The sequence below is a fragment of the Bombina bombina genome, chromosome 12, assembly GCF_027579735.1.
Source record: "Bombina bombina isolate aBomBom1 chromosome 12, aBomBom1.pri, whole genome shotgun sequence".
In the NCBI taxonomy this organism is placed as follows: Eukaryota; Metazoa; Chordata; class Amphibia; order Anura; family Bombinatoridae; genus Bombina; species Bombina bombina.
The window spans coordinates 87438979-87459024 of NC_069510.1; the positions used below are offsets into that span (position 1 = coordinate 87438979).

At 40.8% G+C, this 20046-nt stretch overlaps 1 protein-coding gene across 1 annotated transcript in view; it reads right to left on the minus strand.

The window, feature by feature from the left end:
* Positions 1-20046, minus strand: part of LOC128643109 (rho GTPase-activating protein 4) — a 389846-nt gene that overhangs the window by 92893 nt on the left and 276907 nt on the right. Inside the window, exons 12-13 of the mRNA XM_053696060.1 lie at positions 8618-8720; positions 4237-4297 (exon numbers count right to left, since the gene is read on the minus strand). Of these exons, the coding sequence (XP_053552035.1) occupies positions 4237-4297; positions 8618-8720 (164 nt within the window). The remainder of the gene's footprint in view (positions 1-4236; positions 4298-8617; positions 8721-20046) is intronic.

The window sequence follows — 20046 nt, forward strand, 5'->3', positions numbered from 1 at the left end:
AGGTCTCCAGACTGACTTGGATTGGACAGAATTCCCCTCTTGCTTTGCTGCAGGGGAAGCTGAAGCGGGACCTTTGAAGTTCCGAAAGGAACGAAAATTATTTTGTTTGGTTTATCCTGAGGGAGGGCATGGCCTTTCCCTCCAGTGATGTCTGAAATAATTTCTTTCAGTGTAGGCCCGAATAGGGTCTTTCCTTTGAAATGGATGTTCAACAACTTAGATTTTGATGACACATCAGCAGACCAGGACTTAAGCCATAACGCCCTGCGTGCTAAAATGGCAAAACCTGAATTCTTTGCCGCTAATTTAGCCATTTGGAAAGCGGCATCTGTAATGAAATAATTAGCCAACTTAAGGGCCTTAATTCTATCCATAATATCCTCTAATGGAGTCTCCACCTGGAGAGCCTCTTCTAGAGCCTCAAACCAGAAAGCAGCTGCAGTAGTTACAGGAACAATGCATGCAATAGGTTGGAGAAGAAAACCTTGATGAACAAAAATTTTCTTTAGGAGACCCTCTAATTTTTTATCCATAGGATCTTTGAAAGCACAACTGTCTTTGATAGGTATAGTTTTACGCTTAGCAAGAGTAGAAATAGCTCCCTCCACCTTAGGAACAGTCTGCCACGAGTCCTGTATGGTGTTAGATATGGGAAACATTTTCTTAAAAACAGGAGGGGGAGCGAACGGAATACCTGGTCTATCCCACTCCTTAGTAACAATAGTCACAATCCTCTTAGGGACTGGAAAAACATCAGTGTAAACAGGAACCTCTAAGTATCTGTCCATTTTACACAATTTCTCTGAGACCACTATAGGGTCACAATCGTCTAGAGTAGCTAATACCTCCTTGAGCAATAAGCGGAGGTGTTCAAGCTTAAATTTAAAGTCCGTCATATCAGAATCTGTCTGAGGGAGCGTCTTTCCTGAATCAGAAATCTCTCCCTCAGATAACAAATCTCTTACCCCTACTTCAGAACATTGTGAGGGTATATCGGATACGGCTACTAAAGCGTCAGACGGCTCAGCATTTGTTCTTAACCCAGTGCTGTCACACTTTCCTTGTAAACCAGGCAGTTTAGAGAAAACCTCTGTGAGGGTTTTATTCATAACTATGGCCATGTCTTGTAAAGTAAATAAATTCGACGCATTAGAGGTACTTGGCGTCACTTGTGCGGGCGTTACTGGTTGTGACACTTGGGGAGAGCTAGATGCTAAACCCTCATTTCCTTCTAACTGAGAATCATCTATTGCAATATTTTTAAGTGCTAAAATATGCTCTTTATAATTTATAGACATATTAGTGCAAGTGGGACACATTCCAAGAGGGGGTTCCACAATGGCTTCTAAACACATAGAACAAGGATTTTCCTTGGTGTCAGACATGTTAAACAGGCTAGTAATGAAACAAACAAGCTTGGAAAACACTTTAATCAAAGTAAATAACACTTTAAACAAAAACGGTACTGTGCCTTTAAGAGAAAAAAAGCTGCACAAACTCTGCAAAACAGTGTAAAAAAGCAGTAAACAAATCGAAATTTTTACAGTAGCATCATAAAGCCTTAGTAACTTTGCACCACTATGCAAATAAACAATTAACCCCTTAATGTAAAAACCGGATTGAAAAAACTTCAAAACCGGTAAAATAAAGTTCAGCACCTTGCCACAGCTCTGCTGTGGCGCCTACCTGCCCTTTAGGAACGATTTGTGGGGGAAAAAACCTCTTTACAGCCCTCAAATACAGCAGGAATCTCTGGAGAAGTAGCTGGATGCTTCTGAGGTAAATAAACTGTGCAACTGAAAATAGGCCCCTCCCACCTCACTCGATGTTATGGGGCCTAAAAGAAACACCACAGAGTGTTTCTTAAACTAGCCATGTGGGTTAATAACCCTTAAACAAGCCACAAAGACCCCTTAAAGTCCCTCAAAAAACGTTATATTTGTAATTAAACCAAAACGTTTTTTCCTATTAGTGTCACCAGTAACTATGAGCCCTTTATGCAAGCTTGGATTCCTCTTTTACTGAATACAGCTTACCTTTCCCTCATGGGGATATTGCCAGCCTTTTCTAGAAATAACACAGTCTGTCTAGAAAAAAATAGACTGAACATACCTTAATGCAGTTTAGCCTGCAAACTGTTCCCCCAACTGAAGTTTTCCTGTACTCTTCAGCCCTTGTGAGAATAGCAGTGGATCTTAGTTACAAAATGCTAAGATCATCCTCCTCCTTGCAGAAATCTTCATCTCTTTTCTGCCAGAGAGTAAATAGTACACACCGGTACCATTTAAAATAACAAACTTTTGCTTGAGAAAATAAAAACTAACATTTTTGTCACCACACTCACTTTACCCTTCCTAGCAGTTAAGCAGGCAAAGAGAATGACTGGGGGGCAGAGCTAAGGGAGGAGCTATATAGACAGCTCTGCTGTGGGTGCTCTCTTTGCCACTTCCTGTAGGGAAGGAGAATATCCCACAAGTATGGATGAATCCGTGGACTCGATACATCTTACAAGAGAAACAAACATGTCGGTTCTCAAAATAAATATATACGCCATGTGCCCCTCTTACATACACAAGAAAACAAACATGATGCTCAATTACAAAATGTAACTCTCTCTCTCAGGAACGTTATCATTATATGGCAAAACCAGACCTTAGCCAGCAACCGCATCTCCCAGCGTTTAGTCCACACTTAATATCCTAAATGAAGTCCTCATACATATTTAGCAATCAACATAAAGGGAATTCCAGGTACACCATTTCTATACATATAGTGTATACTAATTACCCCTCCCCAGATAGGGAATAATGTCAGCCTGTTCTGATGCATCAAGTCTCCCCAGAAGTAAATGACTGAACATACCTCAATGCTGCTTGTAGCATGACACGGTTCTCCACACTGAAGATGTTTCTTTACACTACCTTCAACTGCTCTGTGGGAACCAGCATGGATCTTAGATAATTTTGCTAAGATCATCAACATCAGGGCAGAAAATTTAAATGTCTCCACTCCTCTTGGGAAGTTATAGACTGACGGTTTCTCCCTGAGGAAAATAGTACTCACTGGCACCATTTTAAAATAAAAAAACTTCTCGATTGAAGAATCTAAACTAACACCTCACTTTACCTCTTCCTATCACTAACACAGGCAAAGAGAATGACTGGAGGGGGGGGGGGGGGAAGGGAGGAGCTATATATACAGCTCTGCTGTGGTGCTCTTTGCCACTTCCTGCTAAACAGGAGGCGTAATCCCATAAGTAAGGATGAAATCCGTGGACTCGTCATATCTTGTAAAAGAAATGTATTTTTGTAAGGTACTTGTTACACAAAGGTTAAGAGACATTGGTTTAGGAGTACAACTACTGTATTTGAACATAAGTGCTTTCTGTGTGCTGAGCCTCAAGACAGCCCTCCCACCTGTATCTATTTGAGGGGGACAGTCTCGCTGTCCCACTGAGGCAGCCATATGTCCCTATTGGCAGAATTTCCATTAGACACACCCACAGACCACACCCATGCGCTAACACAAACTGCTCTGACATGCTCACCAACTGCACAGACCTGCCCATAATCCCGCCTCCTATGCACCTGTGACCCCGCCCCATCCAACAGAGCCCCACCCACAAAATGGTGACAGACCCTTCAATCTCCCAAGTCCCTAATACCTAGCCACAAATATTGTGAGGTAAACTCAAAATCTCATAAGTGACTCCCTGACTGAAATCCTGAGCATGTGAATTAGTGAAAGCCCCTTAACAACAAGTAGAAATGAACCCACTTTGTACAGGGATTAAAGGGACATAGAAGTCCAAGAAGGAAATGCTCAGATGTTATAGTATTTTTATTACTTGCAAATAACTACTATGTGTTAAACCTCTTTCTTTTAAAGGTGTACCCCGTAGTGCTTAACAATGCATAACAGTGCTCAGAACACTTGCACGCTCATGAGTCTACTTAGGTATGTATTTCAAAAAAGGATAACAAGAGTAGAAAGTCAGTTTGATAGTAGAAGTAAATCGGAAACTTGTTCTAAATGTAATACTTCTATCTGAATTATGAAAGTTAAATTTCAAATTTCATGCCCCTTTAAATATTGATTTACACAGGCATTAACAACGTAAGGCAATAGAGACAGAGATATATGTAATAAAAGTCAAATTAAAACTGGGGAAATATTTTCTATAACACAAAAGGTTGCTCAGACTTTGCACCAAATCCATCTCACGGGTATTCTTACCGTGCAAGTTGATGAAACGGATGCAGCTTGATACGACCCGGGGAATGGCTTCTCCTGAACTCTGGAGCATATAGAGAGAGAGAGGCAGAGGGAGGGAAGGTTAGACAAAAAACATTCCTATTGTGCACACAACCTAAGCCATTTACTAGTATAATAATTATAGGGTTTGCAATTTACGAGTGCTGCCATTTTAAAACCTAAGTTTCACTGCAGATATCTAAGAGTTGCTGCACATGTGCAAATATGTCAGCACTGGAAAAAAGAGTGAATACTAGATTTCAACATGGCAGCACCCATGACTAGAGGAAATCTAATTATTGAAAAATGAACCCAGTGCCCCGAAACAGGCTCTAGGTAACATAAATTAATATTGATTTAAAACCCAGATTTTCTACAATATCATTAAAGGAGTTTAGTCATCTTGTTTAATTAAAAAAGGACATGAATTCTTATTTTTCTGTTTAAAATCTGTGCTTTGTCCCATATTGCTCAGAGGGAACAAAATAATCTCAAACATCGGTTTTCAAACGTTGCAAATGGCTTAACCCTTTGAGTGCCAACGACAGCTCTGAGCCGTCGCAAATTTTCCCAGTCAGGTGCTGACGACGGCCCAGAGCCGTCGCTAGCACTCACCCACCTTGAGGGCAATCTGGGGGCTCCCATCGAATCCCACCCCGGCGATCAGGCCTGTATAGTGACAGGCATCGCCGGGGCTTCACGTTTTGCACGGTGACGTCACGCGCAATGATGTGATGACGTCACCGCGCAACTTTATTTAAAAAATACAATGCACAATATAGGGAAAGGGGGCATGCTGCTTAGATGCCTGTATCTCAGGCATCTAAGCAGCTACAGACCCCCAAGACCCACCGTTGGAAAGGTAATCACCTACCCTTTCCAACGGTATAAGTCTTGGGGATCTGAACAGAAAAAAAAAAGTTAAAAAGTATAAAAATAAAAAACCCTCAAATTCAGCTTAGCACCCAGGTGGGAAAGTGCTTAGCACTCAAAGGGTTAAACCAGCTATTTGTTCTGTAGCAATTGCAAGTTACAGAATTAGCTTTTTAGTATCTCTAGGGGGTAAGCACAATTTTACACAAAAGCAAGAGTTAGTTAATGCCCTTTTTAAAAGACATGGAAGCCAAAATTAAACTTTAATGATTCAGAGACGGCATACAATTTATATAATCAATTTAACCTCTTTCCCTTCATGTATTCCATTGTTAAGTCTTAGCTTATTTCCATGACAGAATACCTCGGTATGCTCAGAAGTGTGCCTGTGACAAACGTTTTTACAAACAATGTTACCATAAGGTGCTGAAGACACGTGTATGCTCCTGAGCCCGCCTCTATTGAGAATATGCTCTCATGGAAAGGGCAAAGGCTCCCAATTGAAAGAGGTGAATTTGACAGTAGTTATTTAAATTGTTAGCATCTATATAAATCATGAAAGTTCCTATGGTGCTGCTTAAAGGGGACGTCAAACACAACATTTTTCTTTCGTGATTCAGATAGAGCATATCATGTTAAACAACTTTCCAATTTACTTTGATTATCAAATGTGCTTCATTCTTTTGTTATCATTTGTTGAAGGGACTGCAATGTACTACTGGGAGCTAGCTGATCACATTAAGTGAGCCAATAAAAAGGAGGCATATGTGTGCAGCCACTAATCAACAGCTAGTTCCCAGAATTGCATTAAGCCTACCTATGTAATCTTTTCAACAAAGGAAACCAAGAGAACAAAGCAAATTAGATAATAGAAGTAATTACCAAATTTTCTGTTCTATCTGAATCATGAAAAGTTTAATTTTGAGTTTACTGTCCCTTTAATAATAGTGTCCAAAGCACAGATCACTTTTCTGTTATTATTTCTTAATAACAGACTTTTGTAGAATTGTGTTAAAATTGTTAAAATATTAGAATTTTGGCAGGTCAGTAAAATTAACCTGTACAATATAATGTAGCCAGAGCCTGTTCAGTAGGGTAGGAAGGGTAAGTGTAAGGGGGTAGCTGAGCGACAGAGAGGGCGAGAAAGGAAAGCTGTTGCATGGGGTGGGTGTTCGGGGGGGGTGTACAGGAGGGTGGGTGGGTGTTCAGGAGGGGGGGTGTACAGGAGGGTGGGTGGGCTGAAGAAGAGAGGTTTGAGATGAAAGACAAATGATTTTATGAGGCAAAAGATTTGATAATAGCAAGAATGACAGATCATGGAGGCACAGATTTATAGCAATCTGTTATGGCAGCATAAAACAAAGGGATGGTCTGCATGTTTGTCTAAATCGGACATCCTCAAACTTGGCCCTCCAGAGGTTTTGGAACTACATTTCCCACGATGCATATCAGCTGGCTGAGCCTCATGGGAAATGTAGTTCCAAAACCTCTGGAGGGCCCAGTTTGAGGATGTCTGCTCTAAATAGTTTATACCAGTGATGGCGAACCTTGGCACTCTAGCTGTTTCAGAACTACATTTCCCAGGGTGCTTGACTGGACTAAGCATCATGGGAAATGTAGTTCTGATACATCTAGTTTGCTATCACTGATCTATACGTTCTCCAGCTTGATTCAGGGATAGAAACGTTGGCAGCACTTCTAGGAACAGCAAAACGAACAGATGAGCACACTGTACCTGCACACGGGACAAATACCGCCGCCTCCTGAAGCAATAACCGAGAAAAACACACAAAGACAAAACAGAGAAGGTTCCATAAAGGGGAATAAAGAGAGCAAAAGCTTGTTTGAGCCGTGTGAAGCCACAGAGGTACAGAAGGAATAAAAGGCCTTGAGTATAAGACTGGGGTACGTTGGTTATTCAAAAGATGACACATACAGAACTCAGCAAGTGTTTCATTAGTTTGGGAGATGAAAGAGAGAAAAAAACTATCTTACAAGTAGCTTGGAAAAAAAAGTCAGGGGGTTTCCATAAATATAAAATATATATAAAAAAGGAACCAAAAAGTGAAAATAAATATTGAGAAAAATGTAATAAACAAATAAGAAATGATAAATATGAAGAAAAACAGAGGAAGTATAAAGAAGAAGTTGGAAGATAAAAATGAGCTTAAAGAAAAAAAAATACTAAAAGGGAAATTAAACACACGTTTTATAATTCAGATAGAGTAGTATACAAAAAAGAAGTTCCAATTTACTTCCGTTAGCAAATTTGCTTTAGTCTTTGGTATCCTTTGTGGAAAAACAGGCAGGGATGCTCAGGAGTGTGCATAAAGCCTAGAACACTATATGGCAGTAGTACTCTGCAAATACTGCTGCCATATAGTTCTTTTTATTCGGGTTTCTCAATTCCAGTCATCAGGGCACACCAACAGGCATGATTTATAGGATAGCTGCACTAGAGCTCAGGTGAAATAATCAACTGATCAGTAAGCATGGTAATTAACCTGCTCTCACTAGGGGTAATCCTAAAAATCAGGCCTCTTAGTGTGCCCTGAAGACTAGAACTGAGAAACACTGCTCTAGACAAATGCATGCTACCTAAATATGAAATGGTGTGTATTTTCTTTAAAGTTGCTTTAGCTGTTTAAATATTGACAAAATAAGTGTAAAGCTTTAGTGTCTATAAAGCAATGGGAGCTGCCATGTTGTAACTTAGGTTACCTTCTCTGCTGTGGCCAATTAGGGTCAGTTATAAATAGGTCACTAGAGTGTGCAGCCAATGGCTATGTGGAATATAACAGTGCTCTGCACTTCCAGTAACTGAAAAGCTCACCATTTCTGAATGGAATGAGAGGAAAAGGGGACAAAATAAATAATGAAAGTATATTGCAGAGTTTTTATATATCCAGTATATATATATATATATACACATATATATATATATATATATATATATATATATATATATATATATATATATATATATATATATATATATATATACACACACACACACGATTTATCATTTTATATTATTATCTCGTGTTTAATGTCCCTTTTAAGTATGATTATAAAAGAAAATGTTGGGGCTTTATGTCACTCTAAAAGGAACAAACATAGAGAAAGGAATTGTAAGAGAAAAAAAATAGAGCTAAAAACAAAACAAAAATACAACAATAGGGAGAATGAGAAAATGGGGAAAAGGAAAACAAAATAAAAATGAAATACAAAAATGAATTGATAGTATACACCAAGCTTAGAGTCAAGCAATTAGATAAATTACATGGAATGACAACTCTACAAATTCAGACTGGAGAATATAAATATAGCAGCTTAAAGTGTAAGTTTTTGCAGCACAGAAATGATTCATTGAAGTACAACATTAGTATTGAGCAGCAGAGGATTCTGGGTAGCATAACACTGCAATTTGTTTTCCCCCACATTATCTCAAGCAATTAGCAAGGGAAGGTGCAGCACACAGGGGAGGTACCTTAACAAACTCCTCCAAATCCCCGTTAAACAGTTTGTAGATATACTGGGAGGTCGGTCGCTGCCTTTTCACCCGCTGAGACCTACTGGTGCTGGACTGTAGCCTGAAACCAACCGTGTGACGGCATGAAGACAGACACACAATGTGCACACACACGTAAAACCCAGCTCCACATTATAAATAAAACTGGATAAAATTGTAAGTAAAAATATAAAAAATAAATAAATTTAAAAAAAACATTAAAAATTAAAGGCACATATTTTGGGTCTTTTAAATGGACACTTTCAAAGTGATTTCTCCAAAGTTTAAATATGGTTTTAATCATTAAAACAAGCCTATTTTTGATGGTTCTACACCATATGATTTGAGGACACAAACAAAAATGACAACAAAGCTAAGTGTCAAGGATGCACAGTAGTAATGGTGGTGGACCTCATCTTCAACTGCAGATCTAGGTCCCGCAACGTATTACTGTACCCTCATAACTCAGACTTGCAAGCTCCCATGCATTTGAGAGGAACAGTGGTAAAAAACAGAAAACTACAGCTAAGAACAGGTGATAGAACCTAAGGTATTCTCCATACCCCTTTGAACACTTAATATTTAGTTTTAAGGTCAACTTTTTGCACTTGAAAAATGTTACGGTCTAGAACACTCTATACTACTTTTTTGTTTGGTTATTTAAATCACCATTCTCCGTCCTTTACTATTAAAATATTATTTTTTTAAAATTAGAATTATCTTTAAAAATATTGGGTCTTTTATTTCCATGCTTCCTTCCAGTATTAGGTTAGAACCTCCTCCCCCCCACAAACACACCTTTATTTCTTAACACATATCCGCTCTTTCTAACCAATCAGTGCTCGATCAGTAAAGTACACAGTCGATGCAATCTTGGATTTGGTTACACAGTGGGAAGATGGGTAAAGAGGAAAATACAGTGATGGGGTAGGATTAGGTCCAAATACTAGTGCTTTCCAAACTGTGTGTCGTGACACGTTAGTGTATCGGCGGCAGTGTGTAGGTGTGTCCCTGCTTCAGCACTAATTTCTTTTAATTTACATTTTTTTGTTTTACTTTTTTTTTCTTTTGGTTTCCGACTTTTCCGCCTGCCTGCTACGCATATCACATGGTTGATACGTGACTGATACCTAGAGGGTCACAGATCATCTTAACCTATTGGCGCAGCTCAGTGGGAACTGAAACTATTCCCATTGGCGGCACATTGGCTCGTGACTTGCACATGTAGTCTCCTCAATCAGCTCGTGACTGCACGTGTAGTCAGTGAGTGGGACAGTAGTGTGTTTGCAGCGCGGGCAGTCATCAGTCGGACTCACAGAGCTCTGAGGGCGGCAGCTTAAACGCTGAGCTGAAGTCAGAAGTCAAAGTGTTTCTTTATGCAGCTAGCTCCCAGTAGTGCATTGCTGCTCCTGCTCTGGATATACGGATAGGAAGTGGAAGCTTAAAAATGCTTGATGATGAAATGCAAATGTCTTTATCTAATATTCCACCAAATATTCAGAAACTGTGTTCATCCCATCAACCTCATACATCCCATTAAAATAGAAAGTAGCTTTTGGTGTTATTAAAAAAAAAAAAATTAATTCTTGCACATACTTACTGTTACTTGTAAATATATTTTGTTATTATATAATTTATGTATGTGTCCGTATCTCTTAAAAACAAGTTAGTTTAACCTCTTGTTTGCTAGTACAACTGAATTACTGTGTCGCAAAATGATGTAGGTCTAAAAAGTGTGTCACCAACATGAAAAGTTTGGAAAGCTCTGAACTAGAGACAAGTCTGCAATATGCCTAAATGGATAGGGATAGGGAGATAGATATAGAGATAGATAGAGATAGAGATAGATATAGATATATATAAACCAAACTTCATTAAAATTATGGAGGGAGATAAAAAACTGAAATTAAAATCCTCCATGTCTCAAAATTAAATCAATGTAAATATTTGCATAGGAAATTAGTACATCTAGGCAAGAATCCCCGCTTGCTTTTCCCCAGAAATTCTTAATATACAATGTTTCCAATGCACAAGAGAATTGTGGGTAAGATATGCAAATGAGATATGCAAATTCTCCATTTTTTTTGCTTCAAAAATACTGTTTTGACACAGCGATCCTTTTAAACAGGATTATGACAGCAAACCAGAAATCACTATATATATATCCAAGGTTATACTTTGCCTCAATTACATCATTATGTCTCACATTTATTTAGTGTTCTATGTCCCTTTAAACTAAATTGTGAGTCAATGAATGCAATTTCCCTAAATTAAAATGTTAATGTTGGCCTTTGATAGTAGTCTAGTTCCTCTTATTTATCTGGGAGCTAAACGGTTTCATCTCATTATTATTATAATAAAGTTTTCTAAAACACAATTTGTTTTACTAGCAGTGCTTAGATCTATAGTCTCCAAACACTCAACTGCTTAGATAAGAGTTGCTTATGACAATTGTATGGGTATATTCTCTTATTGGGCTCAGAATAGGGGATAAGATAAGATACTGCAACAAGAATGCAATTTTTGCAAAAAAAAAAGTGGCAAGGGCTTGTGTACACGACTAACAAATCCCAATTGGCTTGCCCAACTAAAGTTTCTTTAAAGGGAGTTTGGCGATTGAAAAAAATTGCAGCAAAAAAGATTTTAATGTAATTCAGAAAGTGTTACGCACTCAATTTGTATGTTAAATTATTGTAAGACCCCCAAAAAGCCTTATGTTTATGTTCCTTTAAACCTAAATTGAAAGAATGTATGGCCCTCTTCCAATCAAGTAGACGAGAGGAGTATGCACGCTTAATTGATTTTTTGTTCCCTTTTCTAAGCAACTGCAGTTTATCTGAACAGCCACTGTTTGAATCAAAAAAATGCCTAAGTTGAGTTTACACTATAACTGTAAAATGGCATTAAAATTATCATAAACAGGTGTGCAACTGAAATTTTGTTATAAATTTGACTATTTTTATATAATTAACCAATTATTATTATATCATATTATACTTAATTTGACCAACTATGTCTTTGCAATCATACACAAAACACACACACACATATATACAGTGTATATATATATATATATATATATATATATATATATATATATATATATATATATACACATACACATAAATATATATATATACAGGTAGCCCTCAGTTTACACCAGGGGTTAGGTTCAGAAGGAATGGTTGTAAATCGAAACCGTTGTAAATGGAAACCCAGTTTATAATGTAAGTCAATGGAAGTGAGGGAGTTAGGTTCCAGGCCCCTCTCAAAATTTTCATAAGTAACACCTAATACAATATTTTTAAAGCTTTGAAATAAGGACTTTACATGCTAAACAGCATTATAAACCTAATAAAATAATCACACAACACAGACTTTACTTGCATTTTTCTGCAAACAGTTCTTTCTATGCATTCCAATCTGGACTGATTTATAGACAGGAAGATCTTGTTCCTTTGAAATCTGCTCGATAGCTCAGGTCTGGTTAAACTGATTAATTTCAGCTTGCTTGGCTTGCATATCTTTGCTGCAACACAAGCGGACAGCTTCACCTACTGGCTTTTTAAATCAATGCACTGCTTCTCAATGCTTTCAATAGCAGTCACATGACTGAAAAAAAAGGTTGTTATTCTGAAACGGTGCAAATTGTTCCTTTCACAAACAGCACTCAGACAATTCATATTTCTCCTTCTCTTCTACCTTTCCCCCTCTACAACACACATGAACTCTATTCCTATCTCACATCCCTCATCCAGCCATGCTTTACTGATTCTAAACTTAAACACTTGCATAAGACACATTCTCATCGCCTTTCGCTCACCATCTTTCTTCTTCTTGCAGCTGGGGATGTCTCGCCTAACCCAGGTCCACCCTTTGCTTCCCTCAGCTCACTACCACAAATGACACCTCATACACCTTGCCCACGTAACCCTCCAAACCTCATTAACTGCACCTCTGTTAGTACACCCCAATTCTCTTGTGCCCTTTGGAATGCACGCTCTATATGCAATAAGCTTATATCTATTCACAACCTATTTATTTCACGTTCACTTAACCTGTTAGCCCTCACTAAAACTTGGCTTTCCATCTCTAACACAACTGCAGTAGCCTCTCTGTCCTATGGCAGCCTGCACTTCAGTCACACTCCCAGGCCAGGAGACAAACAAGGAGGGGGAGTAGGAATTCTACTGTCTCAACACAGTACCTTTTACTGCATTCCTTCACCCCCCTCTCTTTCCTTCTCATCTTTTGAAGTTCATGCTATACGCCTCTTCTCCCCTCTAGCTCTTCGTGTTCCAGTTATCTATTGCCCCCCTGGCCCAGCATCACAATTTCTGGACCACTTTGAAGTCTGGCTTCCACATTTTCTCTCTTGAAATGTCCCTTCTCTCATCTTAGGGGACTTCAACATACCCGTTGATAATCCTAACATGCCTGCTGCCTCTAAACTTCTATCCCTTACCACCTCTCTTGGCCTGTCCCAATGGACAACATATCCAACCCACTGTGAAGGCAACTCCCTAGACCTGGTCTTCACCAATCTCTGCGCCGTTTCCAACTTCCTTAACTTCCCCTTTCCTCTGTCTAACCACCATCTACTAACTTTCTCTCTTACTCTACCTGCTACATCTTTGCAAGCCCCCAAGAAACTGCTACCTTACAGAAATTTAAATGACTTGGACCTCAGACTTTTCCACTCAACTGAATCCTCTGCTCTCTGACATTTCATCCCTCTCTTGCCCAAACCTTGTGGCTTTACAGTATAATTCGGCACTAAAATCAACACTTGACAAAGCTGCACCCTCCACTGTTCGCCGTACATCAATCACTCAACGGCAACCATGGCACACCAAACAGACCAGATATCTTCAGCGATGTTCACGGGCTGCTGAACAACAGTGGAGGAAATCACGCACCTGTGCTGACTTCCGGCATTATAAATTCATCCTTAAGTCCTACAACTCTGCGCTTAGCCTGGCCAAAAAGTCTATTTCTCCTCCCTTGTGTCATCTCACACATCCAACCCCAGAAAGCTATTCTCAACCTTTAACTCCCTTCTACGTCCGCCTGCACCCCTGCCCACTACCAATCTCATTGCTCAGATTATTGCTGATCACTTAAAAATTAAAATTGACACCATTAGAAAAGATATCTGCACCTCACACCCCTCAAACCCAACAATCCTACCCACCCCTTCTATTAACAAAACTCTGTTACTTTCCTCCTGTAACAGAGGAAGAAGTCTCTGTACTCCTATCCTTGGCTCATCTCACAACCTGCCCACTTGACCCTATTCCTTCACAACTTCTCCCTCTCTCTCTGCTTTATTAACCCCTACCCTAACTCATCTCTTTAACCAATCTCTCACCGCTGGCACATTTCCTGATACATTCAAGCATGCGTCAATCATACCAATCCTAAAAAAAAAACCTTGCTTGACCCCTCCACGCCTTCTAACCATCGACCAGTCTCCTTACTTCCCTTTGCTTCAAAATGATTGGAACAAATGGTCTATAATCAGTGTAGCGGGTCTCGGTACCCCAGACTGGGTATACCCACTAAAGTCAGCTTCCTCCAACCAAACGCCAACCAATGAACCTCCACTGGATACCTGCTGCTATTAGAATAACGGCCGCTGCAAGTTGTTATAGCTACCCCCAAGAACATTAGCCGAGACAGAATGCTTGAGGGTCAAAAACAGAATTTATGTTTACCTGATAAATTACTTTCTCCAACGGTGTGTCCGGTCCACGGCGTCATCCTTACTTGTGGGATATTCTCTTCCCCAACAGGAAATGGCAAAGAGCCCAGCAAAGCTGGTCACATGATCCCTCCTAGGCTCCGCCTACCCCAGTCATTCGACCGACGTTAAGGAGGAATATTTGCATAGGAGAAACCATATGGTACCGTGGTGACTGTAGTTAAAGAAAATAAATTATCAGACCTGATTAAAAAAACCAGGGCGGGCCGTGGACCGGACACACCGTTGGAGAAAGTAATTTATCAGGTAAACATAAATTATGTTTTCTCCAACATAGGTGTGTCCGGTCCACGGCGTCATCCTTACTTGTGGGAACCAATACCAAAGCTTTAGGACACGGATGAAGGGAGGGAGCAAATCAGGTCACCTAAATGGAAGGCACCACGGCTTGCAAAACCTTTCTCCCAAAAATAGCCTCAGAAGAAGCAAAAGTATCAAACTTGTAAAATTTGGTAAAAGTGTGCAGTGAAGACCAAGTCGCTGCCCTACATATCTGATCAACAGAAGCCTCGTTCTTGAAGGCCCATGTGGAAGCCACAGCCCTAGTGGAATGAGCTGTGATTCTTTCGGGAGGCTGCCGTCCGGCAGTCTCGTAAGCCAATCTGATGATGCTTTTAATCCAAAAAGAGAGAGAGGTAGAAGTTGCTTTTTGACCTCTCCTTTTACCGGAATAAACAACAAACAAGGAAGATGTTTGTCTAAAATCCTTTGTAGCATCCAAATAGAATTTTAGAGCGCGAACAACATCCAAATTGTGCGACAAACGTTCCTTCTTTGAAACTGGTTTCGGACACAGAGAAGGTACGATAATCTCCTGGTTAATGTTTTTGTTAGAAACAACTTTTGGAAGAAAACCAGGTTTAGTACGTAAAACCACCTTATCTGCATGGAACACCAGATAAGGAGGAGAACACTGCAGAGCAGATAATTCTGAAACTCTTCTGGCAGAAGAAATTGCAACTAAAAACAAAACTTTCCAAGATAATAACTTAATATCAACGGAATGCAAGGGTTCAAACGGAACCCCCTGAAGAACTGAAAGAACTAAACTGAGACTCCAAGGAGGAGTCAAAGTTTTGTAAACAGGCTTAATTCTAACCAGAGCCTGAACAAAGGCTTGAACATCTGGCACAGCAGCCAGTTTTTTGTGAAGTAACACCGACAAGGCAGAAATCTGTCCCTTCAGGGAACTTGCAGATAATCCCTTTTCCAATCCTTCTTGAAGGAAGGATAGAATCCTAGGAATCTTAACCTTGTCCCAAGGGAATCCTTTAGATTCACACCAACAGATATATTTTTTCCAAATTTTGTGGTAAATCTTTCTAGTTACAGGCTTTCTGGCCTGAACAAGAGTATCGATAACAGAATCTGAGAACCCTCGCTTCGATAAAATCAAGCGTTCAATCTCCAAGCAGTCAGCTGGAGTGAAACCAGATTCGGATGTTCGAACGGACCCTGAACAAGAAGGTCTCGTCTCAAAGGTAGCTTCCAAGGTGGAGCCGATGACATATTCACCAGATCTGCATACCAAGTCCTGCGTGGCCACGCAGGAGCTATCAAGATCACCGACGCCCTCTCCTGATTGATCCTGGCTACCAGCCTGGGGATGAGAGGAAACGGCGGGAACACATAAGCTAGTTTGAAGGTCCAAGGTGCTACTAGTGCATCCACTAGAGCCGCCTTGGGATCCCTGGATCTGGACCCGTAGCAAGGAACTTTGAAGTTCTGACGAGAGGCCATCAGATCCATGTCTGGAATGCCCCACTGCTGAGTGACTTGGGCAAAGATTTCCGGATGGAGTTCCCACTCCCCCGGATGCAATGTCTGACGACTCAGAAAATCCGCTTCCCAATTTTCCACTCCTGGGATGTGGATAGCAGACAGGTGGCAGGAGTGAGACTCCGCCCATAGAATGATTTTGGTCACTTCTTCCATCGCTAGGGAACTCCTTGTTCCCCCCTGATGGTTGATGTACGCAACAGTTGTCATGTTGTCTGATTGAAACCGTATGAACTTGGCCCTCGCTAGCTGAGGCCAAGCCTTGAGAGCATTGAATATCGCTCTCAGTTCCAGAATATTTATCGGTAGAAGAGATTCTTCCCGAGACCAAAGACCCTGAGCTTTCAGGGATCCCCAGACCGCGCCCCAGCCCATCAGACTGGCGTCGGTCGTGACAATGACCCACTCTGGTCTGCGGAATGTCATCCCTTGTGACAGGTTGTCCAGGGACAGCCACCAACGGAGTGAGTCTCTGGTCCTCTGATTTACTTGTATCTTCGGAGACAAGTCTGTATAGTCCCCATTCCACTGACTGAGCATGCACAGTTGTAATGGTCTTAGATGAATGCGCGCAAAAGGAACTATGTCCATTGCCGCTACCATCAACCCGATCACTTCCATGCACTGAGCTATGGAAGGAAGAGGAACGGAATGAAGTATCCGACAAGAGTCTAGAAGTTTTGTTTTTCTGGCCTCTGTCAGAAAAATCCTCATTTCTAAGGAGTCTATTATTGTTCCCAAGAAGGGAACCCTTGTTGACGGGGATAGAGAACTCTTTTCCACGTTCACTTTCCATCCGTGAGATCTGAGAAAGGCCAGGACAATGTCCGTGTGAGCCTTTGCTTGAGGAAGGGACGACGCTTGAATCAGAATGTCGTCCAAGTAAGGTACTACAGCAATGCCCCTTGGTCTTAGCACAGCTAGAAGGGACCCTAGTACCTTTGTGAAAATCCTTGGAGCAGTGGCTAATCCGAAAGGAAGCGCCACAAACTGGTAATGTTTGTCCAGGAATGCGAACCTTAGGAACCGATGATGTTCCTTGTGGATAGGAATATGTAGATACGCATCCTTTAAATCCACCGTGGTCATGAATTGACCTTCCTGGATGGAAGGAAGAATAGTTCGAATGGTTTCCATCTTGAACGATGGAACCTTGAGAAACTTGTTTAAGATCTTGAGATCTAAGATTGGTCTGAACGTTCCCTCTTTTTTGGGAACTATGAACAGATTGGAGTAGAACCCCATCCCTTGTTCTCTTAATGGAACAGGATGAATCACTCCCATTTTTAACAGGTCTTCTACACAATGTAAGAATGCCTGTCTTTTTATGTGGTCTGAAGACAACTGAGACCTGTGGAACCTCCCCCTTGGGGGAAGTCCCTTGAATTCCAGAAGATAACCTTGGTAGACTATTTCTAGCGCCCAAGGATCCAGAACATCTCTTGCCCAAGCCTGAGCGAAGAGAGAGAGTCTGCCCCCCACCAGATCCGGTCCCGGATCGGGGGCCAACATTTCATGCTGTCTTGGTAGCAGTGGCAGGTTTCTTGGCCTGCTTTCCCTTGTTCCAGCCTTGCATTGGTCTCCAAGCTGGCTTGGCTTGAGAAGTATTACCCTCTTGCTTAGAGGACGTAGCACCTTGGGCTGGTCCGTTTCTACGAAAGGGACGAAAATTAGGTTTATTTTTTGCCTTGAAAGGCCGATCCTGAGGAAGGGCGTGGCCCTTACCCCCAGTGATATCAGAGATAATCTCTTTCAAGTCAGGGCCAAACAGCGTTTTCCCCTTGAAAGGAATGTTAAGTAGCTTGTTCTTGGAAGACGCATCAGCCGACCAAGATTTCAACCAAAGCGCTCTGCGCGCCACAATAGCAAACCCAGAATTCTTAGCCGCTAACCTAGCCAATTGCAAAGTGGCGTCTAGGGTGAAAGAATTAGCCAATTTGAGAGCATTGATTCTGTCCATAATCTCCTCAAAAGGAGGAGAATCACTATCGACCGCCTTTATCAGATCATCGAACCAGAAACATGCGGCTGTAGCGACAGGGACAATGCATGAAATTGGTTGTAGAAGGTAACCTTGCTGAACAAACATCTTTTTAAGCAAACCTTCTAATTTTTTATCCATAGGATCTTTGAAAGCACAACTATCCTCTATGGGTATAGTGGTGCGTTTGTTTAAAGTGGAAACCGCTCCCTCGACCTTGGGGACTGTCTGCCATAAGTCCTTTCTGGGGTCGACCATAGGAAACAATTTTTTAAATATGGGGGGAGGGACGAAAGGAATACCGGGCCTTTCCCATTCCTTATTAACAATGTCCGCCACCCGCTTGGGTATAGGAAAAGCTTCTGGAAGCCCCGGCACCTCTAGGAACTTGTCCATTTTACATAGTTTCTCTGGGATGACCAACTTGTCACAATCATCCAAAGTGGATAATACCTCCTTAAGCAGAATGCGGAGATGTTCCAACTTAAATTTAAATGCAATCACATCAGGTTCAGCCTGTTGAGAAATGTTCCCTGAATCAGTAATTTCTCCCTCAGACAAAACCTCCCTGGCCCCATCAGACTGGGTTAGGGGCCCTTCGGAAATATTATTATCAGCGTCGTCATGCTCTTCAGTATCTAAAACAGAGCAGCCGCGCTTACGCTGATAAGTGTTCATTTTGGCTAAAATGTTTTTGACAGAATTATCCATTACAGCCGTTAATTGTTGCATAGTAAGGAGTATTGGCGCGCTAGATGTACTAGGGGCCTCCTGAGTGGGCAAGACTCGTGTAGACGAAGGAGGGAATGATGCAGTACCATGCTTACTCCCCTCACTTGAGGAATCATCTTGGGCATCATTGTCATTATCACATAAATCACATTTATTTAAATGAATAGGAATTCTGGCTTCCCCACATTCAGAACACAGTCTATCTGGTAGTTCAGACATGTTAAACAGGCATAAACTTGATAACAAAGTACAAAAAACGTTTTAAAATAAAACCGTTACTGTCACTTTAAATTTTAAACTGAACACACTTTATTACTGCAATTGCGAAAAAACATGAAGGAATTGTTCAAAATTCACCAAATTTTCACCACAGTGTCTTAAAGTCTTAAAAGTATTGCACACCAAATTTGGAAGCTTTAACCCTTAAAATAACGGAACCGGAGCCGTTTTGAACTTTAACCCCTTTACAGTCCCTGGTATCTGCTTTGCTGAGACCCAACCAAGCCCAAAGGGGAATACGATACCAAATGACGCCTTCAGAAAGTCTTTTCTAAGTATCAGAGCTCCTCTCACATGCGACTGCATGCCATGCCTCTCAAAAACAAGTGCGCAACACCGGCGCGAAAATGAGGCTCTGCTTATGCTTTGGGAAAGCCCCTAAAGAATAAGGTGTCTAATACAGTGCCTGCCGATATTATTATATCAAAATACCCAGATAAAATGATTCCTCAAGGCTAAATATGTGTTAATAATGAATCGATTTAGCCCAGAAAAAGTCTACAGTCTTAATAAGCCCTTGTGAAGCCCTTATTTACTTGCTGAATAAACATGGCTTACCGGATCCCATAGGGAAAATGACAGCTTCCAGCATTACATCGTCTTGTTAGAATGTGTCATACCTCAAGCAGCAAGAGACTGCACACTGTTCCCCCAACTGAAGTTAATTGCTCTCAACAGTCCTGTGTGGAACAGCCATGGATTTTAGTGACGGTTGCTAAAATCATTTTCCTCATACAAACAGAAATCTTCATCTCTTTTCTGTTTCTGAGTAAATAATACATACCAGCACTATTTCAAAATAACAAACTCTTGATTGAATAATAAAAACTACAGTTAAACACTAAAAAACTCTAAGCCATCTCCGTGGAGATG